Source organism: Malaclemys terrapin, chromosome 7 (genome assembly GCF_027887155.1).
Source record: "Malaclemys terrapin pileata isolate rMalTer1 chromosome 7, rMalTer1.hap1, whole genome shotgun sequence".
NCBI lineage: Eukaryota > Metazoa > Chordata > Testudines > Emydidae > Malaclemys > Malaclemys terrapin.
Genome location: NC_071511.1, coordinates 59,022,301 through 59,035,124, shown reverse-complemented (window position 1 = coordinate 59,035,124; position 12,824 = coordinate 59,022,301). Strand labels below are relative to the sequence as shown.

Here is a 12,824-nt window from a genome sequence, read left to right as displayed (position 1 = left end):
ATATGCTGTACCACATTTCTAATATGCAGTATAAAGTACGGAAAGACTATTAAATCGCAGTCATTTTAAACAAGGTTTGTTCCATGTTAACTTGAACTTCATATACAAAATACTTCATAGCTCTCTTCATACGTATATTGACTGATATAACATGAGCTTCAGACAAGCTGATATGAAATTGCTTAATCTTTTATTTGTTTACCATCTGTCAGTAATTCCACTTAAAATATTCTTGTTTTTAGTCTGCCCATGGGCTTGGAATGAATGGAAATGTTGCAGCTACAGGGAAAAGAGTAGGTAAGTAATGTGAATTTGTTTAAAGAGCTGAAGTTGACTGTTTAAGTCTCTTCCCAGTTATCAAACATGCAAAGAGCAAGAATTATACCTTTGTAGGGCATAAAGCTTTGAAACACTTTCTCTGTATTAGATTTTTACAGAATGGTATTAAACCTGAATTTTTTGAGTTGTACTTTCATACATGGATCTCATTCTGGCCTTGGGTAGAATTTGGGACTCAGGAGAGTATTCCTGGCTCTGTCACTGCCCTGTTGGATAACCTTGGGCAAGCCATGTACCTCAGTTTCCCCATCTGTAAAATGGGGGTAATGATGATGCCGTCCTTTTTAAAGCACTTTCCATCAGTGCTATATAAGAACATGGAGGTGGTACTAAAACTGTGTTTTAGCTGCATTATTTTTGTTGTTCACTAAGCGCCAAAGTGTTCTGTATCGTCCACAAAAATACACATGTTATCTGCACTGAAGAGTTTATCATGTAAAGGGGCTGATCCTGCAAACAATTATGCACCTATTAAAGTCAGTGGGACTACTCACATAGTGAAGTTACTCTTATTTGTGCAGGACTGGGTCCTGAAAGACCTTGCAATAGGAAACATGGAGCAGGCGAGGGCAGGGTGGGAGTTGAGGGTTACAGGTAAGGTCCCGAGTTTGGTTTGTCATTGGAGCAAACATCACACTACTTGTGTTAGTGGGGAGCTGTGAATGTCCAGTAACTACCGAAAATCAAGCCACATGTTTAATGTCTAGATATGGATTTAGACGCCTGACTTCGGGGATCCAAGCTTGAAAATGTTGATCTATATTTCTAATTTAATAAAATAAGCTCTTACCTGTTGCTGCCATCTTGTTCCTGTATGCTTCCTAATGCCTGGCTGCCATGTTTTCCTTGCCAATACTCACTTTTCTTAGGGCAAGTTTACACTTAAAACGTTGCAGTGGGGCCACTAAAGTACTTCAGCGAAGAGGCTACTATGCCAAAAGGAGAGCTTCTCCCGTCGGCATAGTTAATCCATCTTCCCGAGAGGTGGTAGCCATGTCGACGGGAGAAGCATAACGCTGACTACACTGGGGGTTAGGTTGGTATAACTATGTTGCTCAGGGGTATGGCTTTTTCACACCCCTGAGCGATATGTTTAAACCAATGTAAGTTGGTAGTGTAGACCTGCTCTTAAAAAAAAAAAAAAAAAAAATTGCCTGTTTGCTTTGTTTTATCCCACTTTTTTATTAAGATTCGTTTATTGCAGTATTTTGTATTTAAATTGTAGCCTTTCTGCTTAACATTGCCAATGATTTATATAATGTGTGTTTGCCTAAAGATAGTTTTAAGAATGGCTTAGTTGATGCACACTTCATTTAGAGTTAATATACTCTTAACACTTGCAAAAGAATTTCAAGTGAGCAGGACTAATTTTAATGCACTGTACTTGTAAATGATTCAGAACCTTTTACATGTGTATACTGTTTTTTACATGCAAGTACAGTTGTAGGTATTGTGGTAAAATGTTAGTGTTCAGAATATTATTGTAACTTGCAAGTGTCTTATATTTGGATATCGAACAGCATTAGATATTCTTTAAGGGGAGTATTTATCTCTGGAGAAGTTCCCATGAGTAACATTCTTATTTTTGGTTCCATTTTGAATATTAGTATATTTTGATAATCTGAATGTTAAACGGTCATTGGTGTGTGATTAAAACTCATTTGTATGTAAACAGATGTTTCTCTGAACAATTTGTGTAGTTCCATTGTTAGAGAACAAGAACAGTGTGCACCTGGTCTAGTTCAGTGTATGTAAGTAGCTCTGCCGTCTGAAACAAGTCTAGCTATTTGTTGGGGACAGAGGTAGAAGGATACTGCTACTAGCTACTGTTGCTTTAAGCAATGATTGCTCCAGCACACAGCCTGATAAGACCTCACCAGATCTGTTGTCTCTGTGAACCTTTTTCCTTAAAGAGTCATTTATGCATCTCAGGGAGTGTGTTGCAGAGTAAGCCCTTCAGTGATGAATACCATTCTTTCTCACAGTCCTGGAGATAAGCTTCTTGGCTATATTTAATTCCTTATTCAAGGAAAGTATCAGTGTGTTCATTTTGTTTTCAGACTAGCTTTAATAGTTATTTTTGTGTTGGCTCAGTAAATTCATCTTTTAAAAACTCTTAAACATTTTTCAATAGCAGGTTCTTGGGAAGGCCTCTACTGGCTTCAAGCCTTGCATAGGTTTCTGGTACAGGCAAGACATCTTAGGAAGTTAGGACTGCTGTGTTGGGGTTGGATAGAGTATCTCTAGTTTTTCTAACTTTCAGAGCCTGCAGGCAATCCCCAAACCTACATGCAAGTCCAAGGAACTCACAATAGCAATGATTCTTGTTTACTTAAGAGTTAAGAAATCAGTTGAGCATGATTGATTCTTTTCCTCTTTTGCTTCACACCGTTCACAGTTGTCCTACAGACTTTTCCTCCACCTAGCATAACGTTGGAAAAAGTGATGAGCAATAAGATCTAAGATCTTAAGATATATTTGTGATGAATCAACTAGAAGATCTTGTTCCTCAAAAGGGAATCATATGACTTTCACAGTTACAACTGTTGATGACCTATTGGCAGAGGCAGTGGACACTGTCTTCCTTCCACTGCTGGTGGCGTTGTTGGTTAATCCAAAGCTACATTAATGTCCAGCTGAGTCCTTAGCTCCCATCTCCAGTCCAAAGGGGGTATGTGTGCGCTATAATGGTACTCACCAGGGTCAAGGAAGCTATTGCTTACGTAGTCCACTCCAAAAAATGAGTTGGGGGGTGAGTATTTTGTAGGACTTCGTACTGTTTTCTTCCCTTCTCCTCTGCGATCGTGTACAGCTGATAAGGGTAAGTGGGATATTAAGGTTTCTCCTCCATCTGGACTTACTACATGGCTGTATATACATGCTTGCCATAGCGCTTGCACTGTCAAAGCTTGTTTGTTTTTTTCTGTAGCACCGCTCTTGGTGCTGTTATCTGTGCCAGAACAATGTATTTGACTGGAAGGGCCTTACAAATAAAATATATCAGGTTTTCTTTAGTTGGGGCGGGAGGGAGGGGTACATGGTAGACTTTGTACATGTAGGTCATATAACTTTGTGAGAACACTAGCTGACTCTGTAACTCTTGGAACATCCATCATATGAGCTGTGTGTACTGTATTGTAATCTCCAGCTATTATTGGTTGCCAAGTAGCTTGACTTCTGATATGTCTTTTAACTCTGCAAACAATCTTGTTTGCAAACTGCTTGGGTATATTTAATAGGCTCTTACACAGTGTTCTCCTTCATCTGCTTTGAAGCATTTTAAGTGGTTCAAAGTGGCAGCATTTGAATAATCAGATGAAATGCAATTGAATGCACTTGGAAGATCAGATCTAAGCAGGCTTATCAGAGACTGTCAGTGTCAAAGTTATTACCAGGCATTTATTTTTCAACCATTTGTGGCACAGCATGGTGAATCAGGTGCTCAGGAGCTATAAACTAGCAACACTGTCTTAACTAGAGCTATTTATGCCAATTTACACCAGCACAGGATCTAGCTTGGTGCACGGTATTGTTAGCCAAATGGGCTCGTTTCCCCCTGGAGCTGCCCAATTACCCCAAGGAGGCACGGGAGTCTAGAAGACGGCTTCAAGTTCTTTATTGATCAGTCAGCTGAGCGGGTGTCCCCCTCGACTCATGCCAGAGGGAGGAGCACACCTTACAAGCGTAGAGCAAGCCTTTTTATACCCAGTAACAAATGACTTAACGTGCATATATTCTGCTGACCTAAGGAATTTTTAAATTCCTTTTTAGGGGTAAATAGAATACATCTGTTGGGGCCGTAAATAGGATACATTTGTTGAGCCTCTTTGATTGTCTTGCTATATGTTCATATATGGGAAAGGGAGTTTATGGCCATGGGGAACAGCTGAAATAATAGGGGAGTATTTGGCCTTTGTTCTAACAGTATGCCAGTTGTTTTCAGCCTGTGGTCCGTAAAGCCCTGGGGGTTCGCAGACAAACTCAGATTTCCAAAGGGGTCCGCACCTCCATTTGAAATTTTGTAGGGGTCTGCAAATGAAAAAAAGGTTGAAAACCACTGTTACGCCAATAAACAGCATGTCTTGCAAACAGTTCCAGACCTCTGAGAAGCGGAGAGGCTGGTGTTGCACTGTGCAGAGCCTTGAGATTTCCTAGGAAACGAATTGCTAATGGTCTCCTGCAGTGTGTTGTGCTGCAGACTTCACTCTTCAGTGGCTGATGTTACAGTAAATTTGTCAGCCAGGTTAATCACCTTGGAAAGAGCAAGACACTAGTGAAAAAGGCAGTTCCCAAACTGTACTCTGCAAATAACTGATGGTCCATGGAGGGCTGAATAGTCACATGGTGTTGGCTTCTCTCATTTCCAGCTACTGAACAAGCAGCAAGGATATTATTTCATTGCAGATGGGAGGGCATTTGTCCATGAGGCGCTCTCTTTGAGTTATTTTGGGGCAGTTCTCTGGCCTGTGCTATATAGGAGGTCAGACTAGATGATCACAGTGGCCCTTCTGGCCTTGGGATCTATGAATCAGTATGTTCCACAGTAGGAAAAATATTTTTAAATCCACCCTGTTGTATAAACCCTTAATATTATATACTGCTCTCAACACCATTCCCAAACTGGGCTAACTGAAACCCGCTGATAAGTGTCTGGGGACAGAACCGCTCCCCAAAATGGAGCCCAGTAAATTGAGCACAGTTTTAGAGGATGAAACTGATAGTGTGGACTAGCTAGATCTAGAAATAAGTCTTCCATGCCAAGCAGCCATTGCTTCAGTGGGACAAACTCAGCCCTTGTGTGAGCAGGCACAACTCCCACTCACGCACTGGGAGCTATGTCAGCTTAGCTTAGGGCTGAATTTGGTCCACTGCCAGTTGCATCTGAAAAGGACTGGCTATTAGAAACTAAGCTGTGATGTACGTAAAGTACTTATGTGATGGCTTGTGCTGTGAGCATCCAGATACGATGGTGATGGATGCAGCAGAAATGCATTTATAATCCTCTGTATAGGTTGGTATTTTCCTCTCCTGATTGCTAACCATCACTTGCCACATGGCATCATACAGTAGGTGTGCGTGGACAAGGTGACTGACTAAAGTGTTCAAATCTCTCTGGTGAAGGGGAAAATGAGTATCTTGTCATTTCATGCCTACTTTTCCTGTTACCTTGCAATATGTCTGCAAAACTTGAAAATGTTAACTTAACATATCCAGACACCTGTTACATTATGATATTTAAAGGGCAAACATCTCTGAGTTTACTTGCTGCTGCATATGCTATATACTGGGTACATCCTAATGGTCCACTGATTCCACTGGAAAGTCACCAGTGGTCAAGGCATTCTGTTCCAGTCACAAAATAAAAACATACACAATGCATCAGGGAGACAGGCTTGGAGCTTCACTGCTTGGTTCTGCCCTTCATTAATGTGAACTTAGACCAGTTGCTTAACCTCTCTTGTCTGTCAGGACCCATAGCTTACCTCCACTTTTCTAAGATGCTGTGAGGCTTAACTGATGCTTTTAAAACAGACTGGAGCCCGATTTGAAAGGTGCTATGTAAAGGCAAAGTATGTTCTCTGGCTGTGGGACTAGTTGAATATCATATCTTGAAATACAAGTGTTCAACAGCAAATGTAACTATAAAATCTGTTCATTACGTGTTTTACCTTTGAAAGCAGGTGAAGCAACCCATCTCCCACCTGTGAATGGTTCAATGCAAACAAAAAAGAAAACTACAAAGCACTGCTTTCTCTGTGGCAAGAAAACTGGATTGGCAACCAGCTATGAATGCAGGTAGGCGGAGTATATAACAAGTGGTTAAAATGTGTGGCTGTGATCAGACAAAAGGATGTGGGTGTGTGTTGAAAAGTACAGTAATTCTAAAGCTGGGTAAACCACAAGGCAACTAGTGTTCAGAACAAGTTGAGAGAATTGCTCATGACTTAACTGAGGTTCAAATGAGGTTCAAATAGAGAATGTATTGTCTGTTCTTGGGGTATCCATCCTGTGTCCTTGCAGTCAAGAGGTCTGGGCTCACAGGAGACTTTGGCTCGCTAGGTGTAGCCAAGAGAGCATGATGGTAGGGAGAATACAGACAAGTGTGAGAAGAACTTGTCTAAGATTCCATCATCAGTGAGAGAAACTTAAGAACATATATTTGTAGCAATTTGGAGAATACACTGCTTTGGTTGGTACTTCTGTGTAAATCTGCCATTGACTTCAAAGTTGTATGCAGAGGTGTTATAGCTGTCAGTCCCAGGATTTAGAGCGACAAGTTGGTCCAATAAAAAATATTACCTCCCCAACTTCTGTTGGGGAGAGGAACGAGCTTTTGAGCTTAAACACAGCTCTTCTTGAGGTCGCTTGAAGAGCTCTGTGTAAGCTCGAAAGCTTGTTTCTCTCACCATCAGAAGTTGGTCCAGTAAAAGATATTACCTCCCCAACTTGTGTCTCTGACTTCTAGGGTTACATTCGACACTGGGGTAAGCCAAAACAGCTAGCTAGCAAACACCTCTTTATTACTTTGTATTCAGCAACGTATGGTTTTTAAATGTGTTCTATTTTGTGTAAAACAGCAGTTGCCACTGAACATTCTTCCATTTATCCTCCATTTTTAATTAGCTTCCATGAAGTCAGACAATCTAAAGGTGGGGAAAGATAAAGCACTAAAGTTTAAAATGGTGGTTGGGCTCTCCTTGTTTGTTTTTGTGTGATCTAAACATACTGAGGAAAAAAGAAAAATGTGTTAAACTTATTCCCTCTCAAATTTTACCATTAATCCATGTGCTAAATCAAAGCAAATAGATATGGTCAAGGTGATAATGGTGCATGTCACAAAAAAAGAACGGGGTGGGGGGCGGGGAATTAGCAGAAGAAAATATCAAAAATACAGTACTAGAACTAACAATGTTAGTTTCTGAGGCAACTTCCTCATAATGTAAAAATCGGAGGATTTGATGCAGGACGTGCCAAAAGAGCATTGGTGTAATCCAAATCATAAAAATAAGCTACCTTATCTATGAGCCATTATTTGACTGGGTTTCTCTGCTTTATTTCCATTCCAAGTAAGAAAGATTGGAAGGCAAATGAGTCTGGGTGGCCTTAGCCACATCAGTAAAGCTATGGATGTTTTTGTCTTTAGATAAAATTTTACCTTTTTTCATCCATGTATCTTGCATTCAGTCATGCGCTCTCAAATCAGGCTTCATATTAAACAGTTAAAGCAGCCAAAGAATTTAAGAAATTGACAGTAAATCCAAAAGAACCTTCACTGGGTGTCAGGGGAGAAATACTGGCATATAGATCTTGAGTCATTTTCCCAAAGTGTGATTTCCCCCCCCCCCCCCCCCCCCAATTTCCCCCATTTATTAGAGTTGTCCTGTATTAGGTCTTCTAAAAGAATTGTAACTTTAACTCCCTAATGCAGTGGTTCTCAAACTTTTTTTTCCCCCGGACCACTTGAAAATTGCTGAGGGTCTTGGTGGACCACTTAATGATCTTTCCAAATGTTGTTTGTACCGTTAGCTAACTATTGTAAAGCACTTTGGATAAAAACACTATATAAAAAAACCTTAATAATTAACATGTTTTTATTCTACAAATAAAAACACACAACTCACATTTTAATATCAATAGTCTTACCTTTCTAATGCAATGGATGTGCCCTCTCTCCCCTGCCACGGCAGCCCCTGAGCTGGGGCTGGGAAGGGGTGGGGGGGTCTCTCCCGTCGCGGCAGCCACAGAGCTGAGGCTGGGAAGGAGGGTCATCGCTCCCCAGCAGCCGCAGCCCTGGAGCTGGGGAAAGTCGCCTCATTCTCTGGCCACCGCAACCCTGCACGTCCCCAATTCCCCCCACCTTCTCTTCTCACCCCACTGCCCCCTCCACCTATTCCCTCCACAAGGCCACTATCTCACCTTACATGTGCATCTTCTCTAGGGTCCAGGCACCTAATTAGTGGAGCCATGCCTGTGCAGCTCCACTAATTAGGTGGGTGGCCCTTCATTCTTTCATGTGCGGCCGCCCAGGCACACACCTTAGAGGGAACTATCTGTGGACCATCTGAATGGAGCACACAGACCACCCACAGTTTGAGAAGCTCTGCCCTAATACAATGATAGCATCTCAATTTTGGGCTTCCCCACCTCCATTCTGTCTTCCCATTAAGAAGTTCTGTCAGCCAAAATATCAAACTTGGCTCCAGGAGAATCTGTTCTTTAGACTCTAGTTCCTGAGTAGCCTCAAGTTGTCTTAAGAGAAACCCTAGGAAACACCTGCACCAGATCAGGCTAATGTAAGGGTATGTCTACATCACAGAGACTATGCTAGCATAGCTAGAGAGCCATAGGTATGCCAGCATAACCCCATAGTGTAGCTGCAGCCTGCACCAACAAAAGGGGTTTTTCCAACAGTGTAGGAACACCAGCTCCCTGAACAACAGTAGCGAGGTCAATGGAAGCATGCTTCTGTCAGCATAGCTGTGCCTACAGTGGGGATTGGGTTGGCAAAGCTAGATCGGTCAGGGGTGTGGATTTTTTACCTAACTCTTCTCAGTGAGGCAGAAAATCTCAGTTGCAGCTGCTGGCACTGGGGACTGACAGAAGGATGAGGCACTACCTCCTAACTGATTCTCTGAACACTGTTGGCTTTGTAAAGATTTTGGAAGTTACACGTTTCTATATTGAGGGAATATCTTGAGACTCCTGTAGAATTAGATTAAGTCAGGGGTAGCCAATCTGAGCCTTAGATGGAGCCAGAATTTACCAATGTACATTGCCAAAGAGCCACAGTAGTATGTCAGCAGTCCCTCATTAACCCCTTCTCCCCCCCGCTCCCAGCGCCTCCCACTCACTGGCAGACCAGCTGATCAGCACCTCCCGTTCCCTCCCCATCAGCTGTTTCGTGGCATATAGGAGGCTATGGAGGGGGAGGAGCGAGGGCACTGCAGGCTCAGAGAAGGGGGCAGGAACGGGTAGAGTGGGGGCAGGATCTGTGGCAGAGCCAGGGGTTGATCAGTGAGCACCCCCCATCACATTGGAAAGTTGGCGCCTGTAGCTCAAGCCCTGAAGTCAGTGCCTATTCAAGGAGCCGCATATTAACTTCTGAAAAGCTGCATGTGGCTCCGGAGCCACAGGTTGGCCACCCCCTGGATTAAGTGGTCTGCTTGAGCCTGAAAGTGTAATGTTGTGCAGGCCCCCCCCCAAAATGGGGGAAATCTGTAACCCAGCAACAGGGTCTGCCACTCCTGAGAACCTACAAAGATCCAAATGTTCCTCTTACAACGGAATGACAACCAAGTATGGAATGTAATTACACAAGAGAACTTCCAATTATAGACCCAGGGAATCGACCTATAAAATCAATACATCCTGTAGAATTTTATGCTGAACATTCTACAATGAACCCAGTTAACTAAATAGAGTAGGCGTATAGCCTAATCAGGTCTTAAAGCTGAACACATTACTATCAGACGCAAACTCAGAAACCTCCTGAAATAAGTACTTAGGACTTTACATTAGTTTTGACAGGCTGTTACACTTCCACTGCCTTGGCAAAGGGCCACAAGCAGTGGCTGGGGAGAGCTTATGTCAGGGTGTCTTGACGGGCTAGCTACCTCCTGCTGACTTTACTCAAACTAGAGATTTGTGTGTGGGGACAGGAGTCAAGTAAGGGTAATGCTCACGTTCCAACTCGAGCTAACTGCTGTGAAGACACCTTTAGTCCTTTTTCCCCAAGCAGCAGACTGCAGTCTGCCCTTTTTCCTTTTGTCATGCTAGGAATTTTAGCTAGTCAAGCTGTCAAATTCTAAGGCAAAAACATTCCCTTTTCTTAACTCATATCTGCTGCTGCTGTCAGGGGAAAGGCAATGTTTGTCTCGTGTAGCAGAATTGTAGTTGTGCCTCCATGTTCATCACAGTCTGTGATGGAATGGTATTTGTGGCTGGATTTTAAGAGGTAAATAATGGTTGGTTGATTTCTGCCCCTTCCCCTCCTCTTCTCCTCTCCCCCCCGTCCGCCCCCCCCCCCCCCCCCCCGGCTTATGGAGTACCTGTCTAGTGATTTGGGTTCACTGAAAGAAAGGGGCACTATGTCAAAGCAGAAACTAGCACTGTTGGGCTGAGCCTGTGTCCTGACTTCAGAGAAGAACACAGGGAAGCCCTGTGTTGGCTGAAGTCATTTGATAAGATGATCAAACTCCTGAATTTCACCTGCTCACATTCTGGGATTTTTCTATAAAGCTGGAATGATTGGCGTTAAGTGCCAGAGCAATGCTGGGTACCTTTCTGCCAGCTCATACCCAAAGCAGTCTTTTCCTTGTCTCCCCATGGAAGAGAGCTGCAGTGGTGACCCAGTAATGGGGGGTGGGAAGGAGGAGGAGCAGTAACTCCAAAAAGGAGGGAAAGGGCACCTTCTGAGTGTGTCAGAGAAACAGGCTCTCGGAGGGTGAGTCCTAACGTTTTGTGTTCTTCATTCTTCAGGTGTGGAAACAACTTCTGTGCAACTCATCGCTATGCAGAGACTCACACCTGCACCTACGATTACAAGAGCGCGGGGCGGAGGTACTTGCAGGAGACTAATCCCATCGTTAGTGCACCAAAGCTTCCCAAAATCTAACTATGGTTGTGCTGCATGTGGCTGTGCTGCCATGGCGGAATTGTATTACATTGAGAGAAGCAGCATTTGCTTCGACTGCATTTATTTTGCCCTGCTCCATATCTAAAGATTTGCCAAGTAACAAAAGCACATGAGGATGCATCTGATTGAAGAATAATGTGAACACTACTGTAGCTGACACCTTTATTCTTTAGTGAATCAAAAGTTTAAAAAGTAGTTTTTAAAAACTTACACTATGATTTTAACTGTTCTTGCACGTCTTGTGTTAAGTGTTTTATATCTGAAAATGCTATTTCACTAGACAAGTCTTTAAAAGATGCACTTTACTAAGTTTCATATTTACTGTATAACCAGACTTGAGGGGGTGCTGTAATGAGGGTGTCATGTAATGTCTCTGTACTCTACCTTGTGTTTTGTCCATTGTGTGGTATCTTAAGTTATTTCACTAGGAAGTCTCCCCCTTACTTCGAACCACCTGTCCAGAGCTTCAAAGAGTGTGGTACTTTCTGCACTTCTGTTCCGTTCAGTTTGGCATTCATATACTGTGTATCCATTCTGCAAATAACATATCATGGTAATCACACTATTTCTTAAAATACTACTCTTTATATGGCAGTTTTTTTAAATAGAGAATTCCCTTTGTTGCCATTAAATACAAGGAACAACTTATTTTAACTTTTTTTGTAATCCTAGATTTTTTTAAAACTTCACAACTTGGTTTGTTAAGATGTTGAGTGCTGTTACCAGAAGAAATTCTAATAAATATTAAATTTTATTCTGGTTTGCATGCGCTTATCATAAACTCATACTAACTTTTAATATTTTACAGGGTGCTGGAAGGGAAGGGAGGGTTCTCAGAAGCTTACAGCATTGCCCTACCTCTGTTCTCATTGAAATCAGTGGTAAAACTCCCCTTTACTGGGAATAGCTAGGCCAAAATTGAGCGTATTGAAAGTCTCTCTGTCTTGCAAACAAGCCAGTCAAACCAAGCAAATCTGGGTGTTACCAATCTTCAGCAGATGTTTAACACACCACGCAATATTGTTGGCAGCCTTTACCATCTTATGCCAACATCACACTGGGTCAGCTTGGTACTTGTATGGGAGACCTCCAAGGAACACACAGGTGCTGCAGAAAGTAGTGTTAGAGCATCACCTACTGAAACCATTTCTTCTTCTACTCATTAAGTATTAAAGCATCCCAGTCTGGTCGGGGGACAATGCTACTAGATGTTGTCTGATTTAGGAGGTTAATAATATTAATTTGGATAGTGTGGGTTTTAGGCTCGCCAGTCTGTCTGATCAGAAGATAAAAAGGTTCTTGTCCTGAATGGGACTCCACAGAATTTACAAAGGACAGGAAGCTCATACTGAGACAGATACTGCCTTAAAGACTTTTTATTAAGATACATGAAACAGTAATTAAATAGTAAAATAATCAGAGTTACAAAGTTACATTTGTATTACTGCTATTCAAAAGATACATATGGTATTATATGCTACAAAGCTTTGGTTAATATACTCATACCCTTCCTTGATAACTTGGTGTTGAGAGACACAGGACCAGCCTTGCCTCAGGCCGTTCAGGTTCCTCAATTCTTCAGTGAGAGGTGCAAAGCTTAGAAGAAGCTAGAGCCAAGAGCTATTGAAGCTAGCTTAGAGTTTACTAAACTACCTTAAATTTAAAATCAAAACCTAATACACAAAACTAAGAACAAAAGCATAGGGAAACCAAGCTTAGCCTAGTCCCTTTGGAACTTAGAAAGTTTTAAGAAAAACAAGTACAGGCTCTCTAGCAAGGCCCTCTTTTATAGGGCACAGGTGTCTGAACCCTCCTCCTATGCCCAAACTTCATTTCTCACCCACAAAAA

The 12,824-nt window shown here is 42.2% G+C and overlaps 1 protein-coding gene across 3 annotated transcripts in view; it reads left to right on the top strand.

The window, feature by feature from the left end:
- The window catches only part of ZFAND4 (zinc finger AN1-type containing 4), a 39,662-nt gene extending 27,933 nt beyond the window's left edge, over positions 1–11,729 (top strand). For 2 of the 3 annotated variants that reach the window (XM_054034829.1, XM_054034831.1), the window contains 3 exons: positions 243–297; positions 6,018–6,135; positions 10,819–11,729. In XM_054034829.1, coding sequence (XP_053890804.1) covers positions 243–297; positions 6,018–6,135; positions 10,819–10,954 — 309 coding nt within the window. In that variant the 3' untranslated portion in view covers positions 10,955–11,729. The remainder of the gene's footprint in view (positions 1–242; positions 298–6,017; positions 6,136–10,818) is intronic. The other variant, XM_054034830.1, reaches the window with a different exon arrangement.
- Positions 11,730–12,824: the final 1,095 nt, after the last annotated feature.